This window comes from Psittacula echo (assembly GCF_963264785.1).
Source record: "Psittacula echo genome assembly, chromosome: 5".
Classification (NCBI taxonomy): Eukaryota; Metazoa; Chordata; class Aves; order Psittaciformes; family Psittacidae; genus Psittacula; species Psittacula echo.
In genome coordinates this window covers 43,600,117-43,620,653 of record NC_137739.1, presented here as the reverse complement: position 1 = coordinate 43,620,653, position 20,537 = coordinate 43,600,117, and the positions used below count along the sequence as shown (strand labels likewise).

The 20,537-nt window shown below is 33.4% G+C and overlaps 1 protein-coding gene across 1 annotated transcript in view; it reads right to left on the bottom strand.

Annotated features, from left to right (window-relative positions):
- LOC308221917 (formin-like) overlaps positions 1-20,537 on the bottom strand; it is a gene marked incomplete at both ends in the record, with an annotated part of 130,919 nt that overhangs the window by 62,695 nt on the left and 47,687 nt on the right. Inside the window, 2 exons of the mRNA XM_080619327.1 lie at positions 8,886-8,973; positions 19,863-20,013. Coding sequence (XP_080475453.1) covers positions 8,886-8,973; positions 19,863-20,013 — 239 coding nt within the window. The remainder of the gene's footprint in view (positions 1-8,885; positions 8,974-19,862; positions 20,014-20,537) is intronic.

The following is a 20,537-nucleotide window of genomic DNA, read 5'->3' as shown; positions in this document are numbered from 1 at the left end:
TCATACAAAGACACCTAAGTATACTCTTCAGTGATTAATTATGCCTCATTATTGAAAATGAAAATTCAACATGTTTCCTATCTTAGTTCCAAATGTTACTACATTTGGAATATATGATGTTAGGTGTTTCTGACATTTGCAAATCCCATTGCAATTTACGCAATTTATTGGGACTCTTCGGAAAACTAAATGGCATCATTTCATGGTGATTTCTAATGCTCTCTAATGTTAAATTCCAGTAAACTGAGAGATGCACAATGGAATAGAAATTACTTTGGATGTTTGATTTTTCTAAAGCTGGCATTTCCTCAAGATTCATAATGGCACTGGGCACAATTTCTGAGCTCCTGACGTTTTTAAATGTTACTGGGAACATTAATCCCAAAAAAATCAAGTTTAAGGTGTCTACCAATTTTCCACATAATCAGTGACTCATCAGTAGCTAGTACCTGATAACTTTTAATTTCAACTATGTTATACTTCTTCAAAGGAAATTTGACTGCTTGTGAATTTAGAAGATTTTAAAAGCTCTTGCTGCATTTGCAATTCATGTTCGAAAGGGGCAAGGCACACATCTTTAAATAATTATTTAAAAGCAATAAGCTTTCGCCTGCTCTTCCACCTACCCCATGATTTTACATTGTGAAATTAACCAGCAGGCCAGTAAATTTTCTCTGTGGCAGGCTAATTAATTTTATTAAAAGGTCCAATGACATTTAGAATGTTTTAAAATTTTGCCTGTCAATTATGATTCTATCTGTTGACATTATACCTTGGTTAGAAGTAACAAATTATATGGAAGAAAACAGTATCAGTGAAAAAACATCAATAGCTCCAACTATTTTTGCCCTATTCAAAAGATGCAAAAAACCTTAAGAGTACAACCAAAATCATTGCAGATTCAATCTATGAGATCATCTGTTGGCTCTTGCAAGATGGTTCCATGAGTTGCATTATATTTTGTATTATCCGATGATATTTCAAAAGAACCCAAGAGATTGGAAAATCTATTGGAAAATTGGTTTCATAGTTCAATATATGTAATTGCTAAGATTTTCATAGCATATTGAGTTCAAAACCCCTTGTGGTTTCACTTTCATCTTATTTTTGAATATTCCAAAATCTGCTTACAAGGAGAAATTTATTTGTCCAGAGTTATCTAGAAAAGCAACTTATTGGAGGCAATCTGAATTCATACTAGAAATGCAAAATGTGTAATAATGTAATGTAATAGTACATTTTTTTTAGCTACAGAACTATTACAGTACCAGGAAGTAGTTTGGAAAAAAGAACACTTTAATAAGAAGATTAAGATTTGTACATCTAACTGGGATTTTCAGTCAGGGATTTATCAGAAAAAAGTCCTCAAAATCAGAGTGGTTTTTAATGCTGTATTTTCTTATCTATGTTTCTGTACTGAATACCAGTTCTAAAGAAATCAATGTTCTGATTAACGAACATATTTTTAACAGAATTAATAATTGGTGACATTATTATTTTCTCTTTTGGGCAGGATGTGATTGTATATAAGTACAAAGAGAGAAAATACTTTCTGATTTACTTGCTATATAACCTGTCCCATGCTATTATTGGCAATGTCCATACAGACAGGCTGCAGTTAATATATATAGACTCAGACTTGCAAAAACTCGGAAGTACTGTCAAAATCCACAGACTCCTTTATTTCATCTTTATGTATTTTAATATCTTTGTCTTTCTGTCTTTTTCATTCAAACTGATTAAATCTTATGCCATAGACATTTGGAGCAGAAGACAAAAACATGTAAAATACAGCATGGGTAATACATTCACAGTGTGCTGTGTAAATTAACTTGAATTGGGGTTGCTGAAAAAAACCCCATTACACTACTTCAAAGAAACTAATTATTTTACTTTTTACTTAAGAGTTAAGGGAACAAAAGCTTCATAATTTTTCTGTGAAAAATGTAACCCAGTTTTAATCATATGTTTATTTATATTATTAAAATGAATAAAAAAAATGCTAAGCTTTGCAAAGTGATCTCCTGATACAGTGAATTTAACTGTGATACTTCACTGCACTAAATCTCATTATATTAAGACTCACATAAGTGTAAGTAATATAGGTGAAGTATCATAAATCTACAAAAGAGGCTCCAAAACAATTATTAGCTATCACAATATCAATCACCATCGGTGGTTTTTACTTTTATCTTGCTTTCTAGTTAGCTGTCTTCCTTACACTGTCAGTTCAGTTAGAATATTTCACCTACACCTCACAATATGTCAAAAGGAAGTAGACTCATGCTGTGAAAAGCTGGTAATTTTATTGGGTTCCTCTACCTTTAAAAAATCTGTTACTTGGCCAAGTCTGGTTTCTGAGATCCTTTTTTTCAGGGAAATTGAGGCAAACATTTTTATGTGGCCTATGGTGTCTGCTCATAACAAGAAGAATTTATATACACAAGGATCATTAGTGCTGGGTTGCACCCATTAGGATATAATAACCGTCAGCTAGGACAAAAAACAGATCAGCATCATGCATTCAAACTAACAGGCACACATAAAAATACTTGCCAACTACATTTCACATACTAAGAGTATTGCTTTGAATATAAACTTGTACCAAAGTTTTTTAACATACTCACTTTTTAAAAATGAATCTAACTGTAAAAAACAGATTCCTTACACACAGTTTTTTCACATACTCTGCTTTATCACTTCAAAAATGTAGACCAAAGAAAAGCTGAGAATTTAAAGCGCACTGTGTGCAGTCTACATACAACTGTAGGACTTAGAGGTTAAATATCAGAAAGATACTTCTCTTAACCACCTTAAATACCAACAATCTTAAGGCTGATACTGATACACAGCCTCACTCTTACTAAACACATTTTGGTTAAATCAGGATTTAAGTCCTGCTGACAGAGCTTACATGTACTCAGCAATATCAAACCATTCAATGTGATGATTAAAGTATGAAATATGAAGAAATCACCTTAACTTCTCCATTACGATAAAACAGAAATATGTCATTTAAATAAAAATAGCTTTCCAAAGGTACATTTCCTTGGCCTGGAAGTACTTCACTGTTTAATGTAGCACATTCTGCTGAGTTAGGCTTGATTTCACGTGAGCATGAAGCCCATCACAGGAAATTTAGATTAAATAATGACTGATCTAGTCAATTAGAAAATGACAACTGTTAAATGCAAATCCCTACATGGAAAACCACTTAAAATACCCAAGTCACTCTGGTTTACTTCTGACAACTTGATGTGTTTTTCTCCAGTATTTAACTATTGTGCAACACAAAAGCCATTAAAATATACATTACAAAGAACCACTATGGGCATAATGTAGGTTTAGAAGACAGAAAGCTCAGCTCCTGCAAGAAGTCAGGAGCAAAAGACTCTGGCAATAATGTTAACCTACCCAATTCAGGCTGGATGCCCAAGACAGATTCACAGAAACATATGTTGTGAATTTTCCAGAAAAAAAAACCAACCCCACCCACCCCCCCAAAAAACCCAAATCTTTTAAAGAAAATTGTTTCCCAACTTCTGAGATGGGTATGCAGCTATCTATATTTCATTCATAGTATACATATATAGAGAATGCATACTTGTAAGAATCTGCGTAGGCAGAAAAGTCATGCAACTTCAATCAACAGTTTTAAAATATTTATAATCTATACTTCCATTCTGCAAAATATTTTAGTTGAAAGCCCTATAAAACTATTTTCACATAGTGCAAGTAAGAAATATTCCAAAGCATTTATCTTTAGCCAGAAGTATTTCCAAAATACAATACAGAAAGGAACCGTGATCCTATTTGTATTGCATGATACAGTTAAAACACAAATTGAGATTCAGAAATTCTGAGCACACTGAGGTCTGCAGATTAGAGTGGCTTTGGAGTAGTCTACCTTATACATATAAAACATAGTCTTTTGGATGCTAAGTGCCTGGTTAACAATAATATGCCATAATAAATGGTAATATGCCATTAATATATGATAAACCATAAATTGCACTAAGGAAATGCAACCTGTTTATGTAACCTCTATGGCTTCTCATCAGAGGAAGACCACACAGAAATCCCAGGATGATTAGAAGCATAATATGGAATTAGAATGATTATTGGATTGATAATCAGTCTGGGTGAGTTAATCTGATGTTCACGTTTTCCCAGTTATGTACTCCAATATGTTGACAATGGAGGGTAAATCACGAAGTTGGAGAAGACCAACCAAACACTTTTCAACTGGTTGTCTGACATTGTACAGCAGTAACATAAGAGTGTTCTTTCGAGAAAGTTGGTCCCCTCCTACAATGCCACAGAAAAATTTTCGGTGCAGAATGGCATGATATTTACCTACATTACTTACCATCAGAATATCTGTGACACTATAATAAAAATATATTCTACATTTGAGAAGCAACCAAAAAAAACTCAGTAATGAAGGCGGATTTACAAAAGTAGATGGCATAACCTAAGCTTTTTAACAAAATCCATTCTAATCCAACCCATCTAAGTGTGATCGAATATATTTCTCTAATAAATTTGCAAAGATTAATATGTCTCTGAATAGATAATTTACATTGTTGGTGAATAAAAGAATGTTCCAAATGCACAATAAACATACCAGGTCCCCATACATGCTATTACAGGTTGGCCAGTGCCATCCTGATTTAATAAATGGAGTCTTAAACATTATATTTAATTGTTTAACATCTAGGAAAGGAAAAAAAAAAAAACTAAATTAGCATTAGAAATAGTCTCAACGCTAAGGATCAGCGTTACATTCCCCCCTTTGCCACACAGGCTAAGTTCTATCAGCGTTGCAGTGCTACACTGTTAAACTCTTGCCTTGGTAAATGTACTAGCAAAGTCTGCAGCTGTTCTGTGTGGAGTAATATGGCACTTCATTGCCACAAATAGTGCAATAGATTATAAAGTGTGCATCTGGTGTGATCTATCGCATCTCACAGATTTGGTCCCAAGGAAAATACATCAGCATGTAAGACCACCTAGTTAATGCATCCTGATGGAAATCAGGGGAATTAGACAGTGAACTATTTCTAGCAATGTACAGAAGCAGAACTTCTGATGCCTCGTAATTTTAGTGGCAAAATGCAGGTACTATGGAGGTAGAGAGGGATTTGGGATAGTCACTCCACTTGACATAGGCGTCTACATTTTATGTACATCCCATTTGCTGTAACTAAAACTATTTTTCATCTGGGCTGCCCCATAATTTTGCCAGCTTACTCTCGAACAAAGATCTCAGTAGCTCATAGGAAGCCAGTACAGATTACGTATGCTGCAGTAAAAGTTATTATTATGCATTTTTCAGTATACTGCTATTGCTTGCTACTATATTGGGAACTGCTTGAGTGACTGAAATGGTGCCCGGAAAAAGCTGAGGCCAGTGCGCACTGAGGGTCTTTGCATACAGGTATAATCAGTATTTCCCATTAGAAACAAAACTGAAACACCTCACTGTGAAGCAAGTTATAATATTCAGCAGCAAAGCCACACAAGTATTCTTGAGCCACAAGTTTGTTTCCCAAACTGTAATATTTCAGCTGAACAATAATAGGAAAAGTAAGACAGAAGTGCACTGATACAAAACAGCGATTACTTCTCTAAGTGTGTTAAAGCATGTTCTTTACCTAGCAGCTGACCTCCAGTATCCCTCATCTCTTCTTCATAAAGGTTTTTAAAAACTGCAGAGAATCAACCTTGAAAATAATCTCAAACCTATGCATGACTTGATTATTGCTATTTCATTTTTTAAATAAAAGTACAGATCCTCTATAGCATATTGAGACAGATTTTCTGTCTGCTTCTTCTGCTCAGGAAATTATTATTATTAAATAGTAGTCTAATCAGAAAATATATTACATTCTTCAGCACCAGATTCACTGATAAAATTTGTCAGTGAGCTCAGAACATTACAACACCTAGGTTTTCTCCTCCTCTCCCACCTACCAAAAAAATGAGTATTAGACAGGAACATCATGACAATTTTAAATGTCCCTCTGTATCATATAATATCTACAATAGCAAAAATATTCACTTCTTCATTGTCTTCTACCTAGACCGTACTCATATACAGCAAGAATTTAAACTTATCTGCAAAGGATGAACTTCACTCTCTCAAACAAACATGTGTGGGAGATTCCCTTCCTGAAGTGTGGCAGCTGGCTCATTATCAAATGCAAAAATGAAACATCTGGGTGCCAGAGATAATCATTTGCTTGTTTTGTACTGTGAGCTATCTACAGAATAATATGCCGTGAAGCTATTTACTTTAATTTGAGATGGTAATCCTATCGACACAGAACTCTTACACTACTTTAAAGAAGGATGTAGCTTTTCTTGTGATTACTCTTGTTTTGTCTTCTCTACACTTTTGCATGCATCTGTATGCATAGTTTTTCTATCAGTAGAAATATTTTCTACTTCTTATCAGTATTTCTGTAACTGCTACTTCAGGTGCAGTAACCAGTACGCTGTACACGGACAGCAAATTCATCTGTATGTGGCTTTTCAATAAACATGGTCAGCAAATCCTGGGATAAAATTAGATAACCGTTTCTTTTCATGTTTACTTTCTTTTGCTTCTAGTTTCTTCATTCTCTATTGCAAGCTGCCAAAGACCATGAACTTTTCTCTTCCCTGTCTTTCACATACTGAATTATGCAATGGAAATTGGCTTGAAAAACTGGATGAGTGCTTATTTTTCATGTTTTCTAGAGATAGCTCTTTGTAACTTCATTTTGTAAAAAAACCCTTTGACGTTCATCACCCAACAATCATACGGTTTTTTGGTTAGGTGTTGTCATGAGCTATTTAGCTTATTATGATAATTTTTCATTTATGATATTTACTATAGCAGTCTTCAAAGAATTTGCTGATAGGCAGGACTGCACACAGATTTAAACAACATAAAAGGGGGTAAAGACTAAAAGAGAAACAAGCATAATTCTACTGTTGTCTTCATTGTAGCACGCATTTCTAAAGATCCTCTGTACAAAACAGGTCTTTTTCCCTGAGTCTGGCAAACTGTTTTTTTATTTCCCTAGATAATAGTCTCTGAACACAAATCTTGATTGGAATCACTCATCCTGCTTTGTTAATATATTTCGAAAAGTTCCATTAACAATTTTCCCAAGTCCCATTTGAATCTCCTAGCTGCTTCCATAAGCAAGAAGCAGCATACCCTATCGCTGCCTTGAGCAATACATGTGGTGACAGGCCAGTCATTTGCTACCTCAGAATAGAGAGAGTGATGACTTACAAACTTTCCTTTAGTGACAGCACTTGTTTTGGTGTCTCTCTTCTACCAACACTCTATTTTTTATTAAACTTGTAGGACTACATTAGCTGTGTCTTCAATTGCAAGTAGCGTAGTCTTTAGAAACAGATTTGTAGACAGCAACAGCTGGTACTGAGGATCCAGTGCTCACACTATACACGTTTCAGGGAGTTTTAACCATCTCTGATCTGATCCAGCAAAATTTAAAGCCTGCTAAGTGAAAACTGCTGGCACACTCCTAGAGCAAATCTTTTCATTTAATTTAATTCTGAATGATGTTTGCCCACTCTGAGACTGCTCTGCATTGCAAACACAACAAAGGGGCCAATTGGTAGATTTGATTCAAAAGTGTACTGCTGATTTGACCTAAAATGCTAGTGTATACATACCAAATATTTGATTTATTCTTTTCTCTTAAATTTGGTATGAATTGGCCAGAAGGTTTCAAAAGCTATAGAAGTACAGCAAATGACTTGAGAAAGACACAGATAGGGATATGCTCCACTTTAGTAGAACATCATGGCATAGAAAATAAAAAGTCATGAAAACATCTCCAAAGATACTTAAGAATACTACCCAGTTTTTATAATACAGCTTCTATCCTATCTTATGCTGTAATTCCTGCCAGGAAATTATTCAGACCTTTAGTAACACCAGTTTTTTTCCATCTCATTCTGATACCTTTCACACAATACTGGCAGGCACAAAATTATTCCTTCTTTTTGTTGTTTCCCTCCATTCCAAGAGACATCTGTAAGCCTTTGTGCTTTCAAAGTGCTAGATGCTCAAAGGCTCTTCTGAAATTAATAATAATCAATGCCAGCAGCATCTCAACACCCTTCCCAGTGTTTGCATGTGATGGAGGGAAAACAATAGCAAAAAGGAGACATCAACTTGAATTCTTCCAGCAGTTGTTTTAAATGGTGAATATTTCCCTTTTTTAATGTGAAAAAGAAATAAACAATATGCTTAAACAATATCTTCTAAAATCCAGAACATAAGCAGAATCTGAATTACCCCAGTGTTCTGAAAATTCTGTATTTCTCTACAGTCCTACTGGCAAACTAAGATAATTTCTACCAGTAATGGAATTTATACTCTGAGTAGCTCTATGCTTTGAAAAATGCCATCCAGCAATCATCTTTCTGATGATTGCTACATGGTAGCTACATCAGTTTGGAATGTGTTTTTTAAAATTTAAACATTCAACAAATACTGGCTACATGCTTGAAGCAAAAAAGATTTGTATATAAGCATTTGATTTCATTTTTGTCAGTGGAGGACTTGTTTAAAAAAAAAAGCAGGGAACTGCAGGGGAGAAATATAAAACAGTTTTGAGAAAACACTATAGAAAGTGATACACTAACTGAAATGGTATAGAGGATTGTATCTAAATGCAATTCTGATTATTTAGGTGAAACTTTTACATATACTGGAATATACTGGAATAATGATTCTTCTGATAACTTAAAGAAGATAATACTCAAAGCACATTCTGTTAATGTATGAAATTCTCTGAAGGGGGCTAAAAGAAAAAAATAGCCATTCAAATATGACACGAAGTGCAAGAAACACCTACCTTGTTGAATATCCTTCATCTCCAGGTGCAAACTGGATATTAAAATTCCTACAGTTTGAGACCGTTTTCCATCCAACAATTTGATAATCTAGAAAGATGATGCAAAATGATCTGGGATCAAATGAACACTCTACAAAGAATTCATTCACATTAATGACAGAAGCTAATTTGTGAGTTGAACTGAATGTCTCTCCAAACATCAAATCTTTTTATTAACTAAATATGATAGTAAGAAGTTCATCTTATCTCTATGCTCTTCACCTTAACAAACGGCTCATAAATGTAAGCTTGACTTCTTACCAGGTCTAGTAAAGAACATCACCTCTTACTTGTAGGATGCTATTAAAAAGGGAAAAAAGGCACATCAAATATTTATTCTGGAATTTATTTTTTCCCTCTTTTCCTGAAGTTGATCAGAGCAGAACTACTTAAGACACCCTGAGTACATCACAAGTTCCTTAGTTTGTCTGCTAGTTTATATTTCAGTGTTTCAGATTTAAGTTCTATCTTTTTGACAAAGGATTGATTCCTGAACAAGGAAAATTGAAAAATTGTCTTTTTAAGCCCTCTCAACACAATTTCTGGATTACTGAAAGAATGTTTTTCACTCTTGCATGAAAGTGCTTCTTCCACACCCTTGACACTTCACAAGGATTTGAGGATTTTGTTCACATTTTGGGTAACAGACACTTGTTGGTACAATATATCGACACTTAAGAGTTTAATCTTTTCAGATGTTGGGTGGGGGAGGAGAAGAAAAGGAGGAAGGGAAACCTTGAGGAAATTATTTTGGCTGGTTGAAGCTAGTGATATTGATGTGGATCAGTCCATAAATAATGCAAAGTAAACCAAGAATTTTAGAAGTATAGTTCAGATGTTAGAAATACCAAAACCAAACTTCTCACAATGATTGGACTGTTGGTATTTGTGATTTTGATTTATGCCATAAGGAAGATACAACAGCAGCACATCACAAAATTCAAAACAGAAGTTCTTCAAAATAAGAAATGTTCATATCCAAGCTGTTGTCTTATTTCATAGCATTGATGAACAAATAGTATTAAAAATACTAACTCACAAATAAAATGAAAGCTAATAGCAAAGTTTTTCCTAAATTAGTATTTATAATATATGAACAATATTTAATCTACATATCAAAATTTACTTTTAATAGCTTGGTGACAATAATATTTGGATATTTAATAATATTAAAAACTTCAGGCAATTTTTATCCCTTATCCCTGTGATATTCTTTCAGATGCTCACACTGCAGATAGTTAACTGACAAAATTTGTACTAGCCCATGCAAATGTTTCTTATCTATGTTTTATAGCATTTAGGAATACTTAACTGTGCAACTACTTAGTTATTTAATTATATGAAATGCAAATTTCTAATAGAAAAATACAGGAAAAAGAGAAATGACAGTGACGTTTTCATCTGAAAATGCAAATTTAGTTCTTATTTATAGAGTACTGAAATTGGACAATACACGAAGAGGTTGGTATACATGTTGCCTTCAACAAAGTTCTGACAGATACTTTATGTTCCTGTTATAGGGATTAAACATTTAGTGAACAGATGTAGTAGATGTGTATTTTCTGGAAATAAAATCTACCCTGAGAGGATTTGCAGCCTGTATGTATAGCATGTATGCTGGATCGTAAAAAAGCGACACTATTTAAAGCCTTTTACTCAAATGAGAAACAATTCAGGGTCTTTATCTCCTGAGTACACAAGCAGACAAGATGATGTGGCTACAAGTTACCGTAAAAGAATACTCTGTAAGCACCACATCCCGTTGATTGTGCTTTTTCACTGCAAAAGTAACTGCTCGGTTTATCTTGGTAATTTCTGAAGCTTTACATGAATTTGCTGAACTCCGAAGCACATTAACTTCTTACAGGGATAATTACAGACTTGAGTAGTATGCAATTTGTATAGAATTCACTGACCTCCAAGTTGACCTTGTTCAGGGGCAAATTCATAGGTTGTCATAAACCCCATTAGACATGCCTAGTTTGAGGCAAAACCTTTCCAGACTACAGCTGTTGTAGACAATATATTTGAAATTATCCTATTAAAGTATTTTTAAGTGCTAATATATTCTCCAGATATGATCAAACTAGCTCACACTGCTAAGCAAGACTTCCTCCTTCACGGATTTGTGAAAAAAAATTTAAAGATGACCCTGTATAATTTTAAAAGCTAAACCAGAGATTCGTGTTTTAAAATGGCCAGATAACCGTATGTTCACATGCTTTTTAGACAAATGTACACATGGTCACAATTACCAGGCATCAAACTAAACTCAGACTACCTGAAACAGCTTCAACCAACTGAAATCTGTAACTGAAGGCTAACACCTTATTCCTTAGAAAGCAAAAATGGAGCAACAAGACAACAGAATAGCTTAAATTGGCCATAAAATACTCTAAAACCACAGTTAAATGCTGACATAGATTTTTTTAGAACCAACGTGTAACTTGAAAGATCTTGCAATAGAGAACATATTTTCAGAGATATTAATTTTCCCCCAAAATTCTGGTAATTCTGGGAATTCACTGTGACAGGGAATTCAGCACGTGTGTGAATTCCAAACAGAAATGAGACACAAAAAATACCAGCACTTTTCCAGTTCATAAAAAACATAAGGCAAATTAAGTGAAAGTTTGTAAAGACTGCACTGAACTATTTAGTCTACGCTTTTAAAAGACAAATCACTGATCACCTCTCAGCATACTGGGACTTGCTTGTAGCTGGCAGTGACAGGTAAGCAGCTAAAATCCAGCTGACTCCAGCTGATGCTTCTATGCCAGCTGTTCAGCTTTGCCAGCTGCTGGGTGCTCCTCCAGAGTATGAATGTATCTTTGTAGTGGATGCAGCATCTTCTGGATCAGCAACAAAATTGTAACTGCTGGTGCTAATTCATTTAATTCACTGATCCATAAAATTATTTTCTCTATGTGGTGTTCCCTGACTACTTTTTAATGTTATTAAATGGGTTGACTTGCTGTATGCAAGTGCCTCTTCTACATCTTTCAATTACTTGCAATCTAATTTAAGTGGAGACATACTGAAGCTTGAATGCATTCATAAATTACCCTGTCATTCCCATCAGAAGGTGTTTATCTACCGTAGCCAGAAATGTATTTAATTAAATATTATAGGACAGACTTCACTGTTTTGTCTAACTCAATTTCTACATTCTATCCAGGACACTTACTGGTGCTGAAATCTGAACAGATTCAGTTTACTTTAGTGATTAAAAGCTAAGTCCTTCCTCCTGCTGGTGCATGGATTCTTTCCGTAATAAATTTATTGAGAGAGACTATAGGCTAAAAAACTGACCTGCATATCACAGTGTTTCCCTCCATTCCCACTCATTAACTTTTATGGTGAAGTCAATAGCCTGGACCCACAAGTAGTCTGCTGAAACTGTGTTCAAGCAAAGGAAGAATATCCTGTACAAGAAGCAAGTATGCCCCTCTAGCCATTCTACATAAACAGTCCAAGAGGTACCAATGAAATTTCAGAAGCTTAGGACTAGACAGTATCTCTTATATGTCTTTTCAAAGGAGAGCCAAGTTTAACTACTTTTTATCTAACATAGATGAACCATAGTTTTATCCTTTTTTTTTTTTTTTTTTAATATTTAAAAAATACTTCAGGAGACATGTTATTCTATTTGCAGTCCTACTGGATGAAAACAAAATAGTATTTTTAGCCTTTTGCTAAAGAACAACCAAACGGCAATTTCTCAGGATAGAATAGGAGGTAAGAAATAAGCTAGTAAGAAACTTATTTCAACATCTTTATACCTATCAAAACTGTAAACATAAGACAAAGGCATGAAATAGATATTTACCCTTTACAGATACTTTCCATATCCTACCTGACTGCAGAGCTTTGTGGTAAATAAAGAAATGTCATATTCATTCTTCTCAGTACAGCATAAAATATAAAACTAAAGCGAGAGTGCCTCTGAAGAGCAAATACTAGCATTTTACTACTTCTACTGAAGTTTGAACACTATTTATTATTTTATGCAGACAGCTGAAGACAGTCATTGTGTCTCAGCCCTGCAAAGCTTCCAACATTTTCTGCAATATCTGCCCTTATTGCAGAAACACAAAATTCATTAACTGTAATTTCTCATTTAGTTAGATGGATAAAAAACTTGCTGACAGACATATCCCTTTCAGTTAAAAACATGCAATATACTCAAAATATTGACACTCTTCTTAAATGAGAACACATGTTAATCATTATGTGAAGTCTGTTAGAGATAATAGACAACAGAAAAGCTATTATCTTTAATGTCCTCCTGTGTCTTTGAAATGATAATCATTGCACTAAAGGGCCAAAAATGATTGATGGACTTTCATTTGGAGCATACACCTGACACAAATTACTTCACATTTACTAATTTTTTTTTGTAAGATGAAGATAGAGTGGCATCACAAACATGAAACTATCCTGTTTCTTGAAAAAGTATAGAAAATACCTGAGGTTTTGAGAATAAGTTACTAACAAGTGCTAAATACTAATGCAGCTTCAAAATATGTTTAAGTCCAGCAATGGCACTACAGAATACACTTGGAATAAATCACAATAAAGGAATGTTTTTCTCTAAATTACCTCTTTTTCAGGCTTACAGGGTATCATAGCTTAATGTATAATGAATCATGGGTTTTGTTTCATTCCAAAATACATGTCATAATTCTGTCTTATATTTAGTATTACAAGAACAGATTTTGGTTCTGCAAATTTAACAGGAAAGTGAAAACCTATGGATTGAAAACCATTGCATGTGCATATCAGCTTAAAAATGTTCATGGTTATGTACAGATGAGAAATGTTAACAGTTTAGAATGAATGAAAGCAAAATTTCTTACATGTAAGCTTCAGTCCTTTATCTGACACGAAAACATCTATAGAATAATTTCAGATTCTGAGAAAGATGTTAGATCCTTCAAATTATATTAAAATCTATTAATTTCTTTTTCTTTCAAAAACAACCAGTGGTTTTTGGTTTGGGTTTTTGTTGCTTCGTTTTCAGAAAAATAGGTTAGAGTTTTAATATTCTAATTGATTTCAGTTTTCATTGTTTTCATGAACAACTAAGGACTTTAATGGCACTGTACTGAATATACTTACAGTTGAACATTGTTGGTGCATAAAACTTTAGAGTTGAAGTCCATTCACAATTTGACAAATGTGACTTGCAGTATGTTTTTTTTAAATAAACCATACATTCCTAGATGAATGCTTTAATATGTGTTAGTGGATAATACAATAGGTGCTGAAATCGTATGTCTAGAATGCTACATCTGAAATTTAAGCATAACAAAATATAGAAACGATGATGAAAACAGTCTAGATTAACAGCTGTCCTTTCACAAGCATGCCAGGGATACTTTAAAAATAGGACTTAAAAATAAGATCAATACTTAAAAGGCATTTAAAGTCTAAATGTCCAACAGAATTAATCCCTAAATTGAAGTTATGTACTAAAATAACCTGGTGGATCTAGTCTTTTTTCTTCTTGATTTCCAATGTGTAACTTCTAAGTAATTTTGCAAGTGGGATCAACTACATGCATTTGAAAAAGTTTATCTGAAAACACCATCTTACATGGTATAAATACTTTTAGATCCAGTGTTTATAGCCAAGCTTCATCATACCAGTAACTTCCATGTTTAGATTAAGCAAACTGAACTAACCAAAACCAGAGAGATACCTGATTCTTTCTCATGTGCTAATAAACTTTAATTTTGTCCACTAACTACAACTTTGCCTGCTGCAAATTCAACCATTTCAGAACTATGCTAAAAAATAAAATCTACTCCTTCTATACTTTATTTATCCATCTAGAGCTCTGAGAAAGTCTCTTCTCCAAGCAAGCAGTAGTCTGTTTTCCATTTCATAAATATCACATCCAAAAAAATACTGCATTTTTTTACCTCATATAAGATTATAATGTTTTTAGTCTTACAAATCAGGAACATTTTTATGAAAGAAGAATCATATTTATTAATCCTTAAATATATTGCGCTATATTTTGCTCCAATATTGGGACATAACTAATATATTTATCTAGAGAGTAAATCATCTTCATTCAGAAAAGACAGACATAATACCTAAAAAAAAAATAAAAAATTTATTTTGAACATTATCTACATAATACTTTAGAACTTTTATTTACAAGATTGCATTGCAGGGTTTTCTGAAATATTTCAAAGGATATAGAGTTGGGAAAAAATAAGAGGTTTTTTCCAAAGTTCCTAAATTTTCCAAAGGAGTGAACAATTGAAGAAGCATGAGCAGCTAAACACTTTGCAGAGCTTCTAAGTCCAGATAAGCATGTCCACAACAAACTTCAATATGCAAGTATGTCAGAAAGGTACAACTGACCTTCATTTAAAGTATATTATTCTTACATTGCTTCACTATTAAGTGAATGTACTATATTTTCCAAAATAAGTTAATATATGCCAAAAAATAAATCACCCTCTATTCAGTCTTTGAAGAAATTTATATACATTTATATGCTGCTGGAATGTTCAGTCTTTGAAGAAATTTATATACATTTATATGCTGCTGGAATGTTCTTAGCCTGCCTTCCTTTTTTTTTTTCTACATACTTGTTAGAATATCTTTTTTTTTTAATAACCACATTTCAAATTCTAATAATTTCATCCTCATGTCAGGATGATAGGTTCTAAAAACTAGAGTAACTCAATAAGAGTAACTAGTTACAGTAGAAACTAGTATAACTCAATTAATAACCGTACCATGATAAGCCATTTTCTGGCCCGCATGAAAGCAAAGAATTTGTGAATCATAAAAATGCTTCCACTCTGGAAAACAGGATAGCTAGGTGTTTTCATTCACAGGACAACGGACAAAGTGGACTTTATGGTTTTTACCGAGTAATTGAATCATGATGTCATCCAAAGCGTTTATGCACTTCAAGACAGTATCAACTATATGTGTATCATTCTAAAAAATTTTCATAAAGATCTCCCAATATAGAAACACAATCTTCCTAGCCAGAATTGTTCTGCATTCCTCTGGTATCCTTATTCTTATAAAGCTTTTCATAATTTTTCTTTGCAGCAGCTGCATGCACTTGATGACACTTACTGTGTGTCTCAATCAACCTTCTGTTTTCTAGACTAAACAATCATAATAATGCAATTCTTTTCTCAGAGATGATTTTTACACTTTTCATCATTCTCACTCTTGACTCTTTACAGTTATTAAACATTTCTAATGAAGGGCTGTAGTGCCTAAATCTAGATGCATTTCTTAACTGAGACATGGCTGAGTATACTGTCTTGCAAGCAATAGTTCTACTGTCTACCAGAGTTTCATTTTCACGTTTATGTAACACCATGATTTGGCAATTCATGTGGCTCTTGTGAGCCAAGAGTTAACTGGTATCTTGTTAATTGTATTAGCTTTGTGCTAGTCCCTATCTTTTAGACCATATCTCTGATACATAAAAGATTTCTAAAGGGTCTACTCTAGTACATTTGAAGTCTCTTGCAGCTTGGTCGTGGCTGCAGAGTTAATATTCCATTATCTAGGTCATATGTAAAAATACCAAGCTAACCAGACCCAGCATAAATGCCCAGAGAATCCTCAATATATTCTCCTATTTTGACACTGAGTATACATATAAGTACAAATATATTCTATATTACAAATATTTATTTTATAAATTATATATTATATTGTATGCACATTAAATATATGTGAGTATAAATACATATGAATATAAATACATACTCAGAAGTTTCCCTTCTGAGCATAGCTTGCCAAATGGTACTGGAAAACAGACCATCCCTTCCATTTATGCAGGTAAAGATCTAGATATTTCTGGCTGAAAATGGTAGATGTCTACCAGCTGTAAGCAAGAAAAGCATAGCATACAGTGAATATTTTAATCTGTGTTGCTGTAAGGTGTCTACTATGTGGACAAATATGTAAGAATAGTGCAGAGTGAAATTTCTATAGGTTTAATGTGATTCTTTCCACAGAAGCATTCATTTCACAGACTAAGCGTCCAGATTATTTTCACTTGTTTCACAAAAATAATAATTCTGAGAATAAATTGAATATTATTTCATTTAGAACTTCAAGAGGAACGTAAATAGGTGGTAAAGATGTCACCATTTGACAAGCTACCAATTGTTAAAGTCGCCTTAGTCTTACAAAGTAGACCCAATTAAATGAGAAACAATTCCGCTCTAATTTGAGAGAATCTTACTTTCAATTGCATAAGGAATTTGATTGCTAAGCACTGATGTAATTCATGATGTAATTCATTCAAGGAGAAATTTATTAAGTAATCATGATTTAATAAGCAATCCTGCACCACCTGATGGTCTATCATTTCTCTAAATATGAAGCAGGCTGAACATAGTTTGTATAAGATGGTACGAAATATGACAAATTTTCTGCAGAGAAGAGCAAGATTCATGTCTATCCTAATATCCGTAGAAAGACAGACTATAGAATGTGATACACTATGACACTTGTAGCATCATTAGGGCCAGACAAGCATAAATTTCTGTACTGAAGCAAAGAAAAAGACTGCTGTTTTAAAACCCTAGTAGATAGATAAAATTGTTAGAAAAAAGGTAAGAAAAGTTGAGCCGAGAAAAAGCATGAGAAAGCACAAATGAAGCCAGCAGAACTGAGAGTTTTACATTAATCTATGGGAGCTTTCTGATATTATCTACTAATATAAACCCTCCTGTATCTAAACAAAATGCCTCTCTACTGTTGTATCACTTGCAGGCACCGAGACTGATCCACTGGAGCCAGTCTGCAGACATCTGAGCTTTCAGAGTGACAAAGAAAAACATAGGACGATCCAAGAGGACTCTGTAAAAACTCAGCAGCTACTATAAATTATTTAGCAGAGAAGGGTGGAAAGCCAGGATACGCAATAAGAAAATGCTATATGCAATTAAATTCAAATTTCATCTGAATTCTGAAAACTGGTTTATTTTCAATGTTTAAATTGACCAAATGATGGAAAGCTTATTACTGCTGACCACGAGTTTTTAAAGTTTTTACAGACGCCCTACAATTCCCATGGTTTATAACATCATGATCATAATCGCATGACTTTTACCAAATTAAAAACATAATAATTGATATAACTCTTTATCTCTTTAGTCATGTATTTTCCACAGTACTTTAAAGGAACATTTTAATTTCATTAATTTTGGTAAATACCTTTTAATAATAAGTTTAAAATACTAAGTCTTAATAAGTTTACATTTAATAGCAAAACAGAATTGAAACAGTGACATAGGTATCTTTGAAAGAAAACACATTGATTTTTCACAAGAAATAGTACTTATTATTATACCATTATTTTCAATAGTGAAATGGAATAACTATTTTCCAATTTGATTTGGCATAAAGTTAAGAGGGATTATTAAAAAAATGTGCTGATGTAGCAAATAAGTTAGTTTACAAAACAACAAGAAAAAGAATTATGAGATTTCATTTTTGGAACACAGGCTTAACTGTCTACCTGGTTTCCTGTCATTCGCCTGGAGAAATAGGTATATTCACTTAATTGGTGAGATTTTGAAATAGGCAATCATTTGTTCATATCATTTCTCCAAGTTACACTGGTTACATTCTTTTTCAAAGTTCTTTAAAACCTGTATTTGCTATTAAATATTTTTTTCTGAAAGAGGTAAATTAACGAAATGTAAAAAAAAATATTAGAAAGAGGGCATTAGAAATGTGAACTAATGGGATTTACAGATACATCTGTGTACTAGATGCAATATGCACTTGAAGTGTTTGTCAAGTAAAATATGTCAAAATGTTTTTCACAGAGATGCTCATGCTCAACTTCAGTCTAACATTTTAAGGATTGTAAACATTACTAATTTCTTTAGGGTGAATTTACAAATGCCAGCATGCCTCCATCTTGACCCTATTTTTCATTTCCACTTTTTGCATCACACAAGTCTGACTTTTATCAATTCTATAGCCTTATTTAACACTTCTCACTAACTACTGTGCTAAAACACAGTACAGGAAGCTTATAATTAAAGATGTTTTGAAAGATCTGATTGCACTGATATGTATCTATGCATGTAGATTTCAAGTTATATGTATTATAAAATTAAGATAGATAGCATAACTTACATACAAAGTGCCCTCTTGTGGTTCCAAGCAGGTAATCTCAAAGAGATTTATGATACTGTATATATTTAAATGGGTTTCTAATATATAACCACATTGATTTAGAATAACAGTATTTATTATTAGTTAGCCTAATTTTCCTGCAGCAAATATTGCTAAGCCTTTTCTTTGTCCTCTCTGCACACAGTAATTGACAACTATATACTCTCTCTGTAGTGGATCTTGTCTGTGGCAGACAATACCTGTGCTATAGTAATGACACAACTACTGCTTAAGCTTTTGTCCATTAAAGACATGATTGTCCTGCCCGTTCCTGAATGGGTTCTTCAGGTATACCAGGAAAAAATTTTTTGGCATTCGTTATTCAAAACATCTAACATATAAGGCTCTGTGTTACATTAGACTTTTTCCAGTAAAATTAATCTCAGTGGAAGAGAGGTTCACTAAGGTAACTTAATGACAGCCTTTAATTATAAATCAGTTCAAGGGCAGACACAGCCTGAAATATTGGGACTTTCACATACGTATTAGAATTTGCATTCAGTTCTCCTATGCAATATCTTTTCTACCTCACTGGGATGTGGAACTTTCATTTTCAAAGGGAAGAAATCTTCCAATGTAAATGAGAACCCCACATTCCCAAGTAAGAGTTAAATCAGCAGTTTGCTTAGAAATGAGACTTAGAAACCCATCTATTATCTGTTTGTTCACAATAAACAAAAAGGGAGTTTTCTTAAAATGTAAAACTAAACAGTGACACAAAAGAAGCAACTACAAAGAAACAATAAATACCTTTTTGGCCTTGGGTTTTTTTTCGTAAGTCTCTGATAATGGCTTTCTTTTTTCCTGAGTGGTGTCTTTGGAGAATAAATATTCAAACTCAGTAGTATCAAGTATATCAGGTTCTTCTAATGATTCCCATAATGTTGGCATAGCAGTTTTCCTATAAAGGAAAAGGTAATAATCAAATTTCCAATAAAATTTTATGAAGAACCACAACAGACCTAACCGTAACAGATGAAAATTCACAACAGATTTAAAACTCAAAGAAACATGCACTGCTGCTATACAATCAGCATTCTTTCCCTATACCTTGCTCTGAATCAAAATGTTTTACAGAAGGCTGTACCAAACAGTTTAGCTATTCTGTATCTATGCCTGCTAGACTATCAAAATGCATTATTTGTATTGCAGCTTTTGGTACAACAACCAAATATTACAACTGCAGCTTGTGAAATATGTCTCAAGAGATTTCTGCCACTTCAACTAGGATTAGGAGTATTTCAACAGCAGCTTTTTTGAAAAATTCCCAGTAATCTATTTAGACCTATAAAAATAAACAATGTCAACAAATAGTGAACAAAATTTACTCAACTGTATTTTAAGAGCATTTGGGGTCATTTGTATAGGACTTGATTCACTTCATGTTAGCTGCAGTTGTTGTATGTTCATATTTATCCTTGTTGC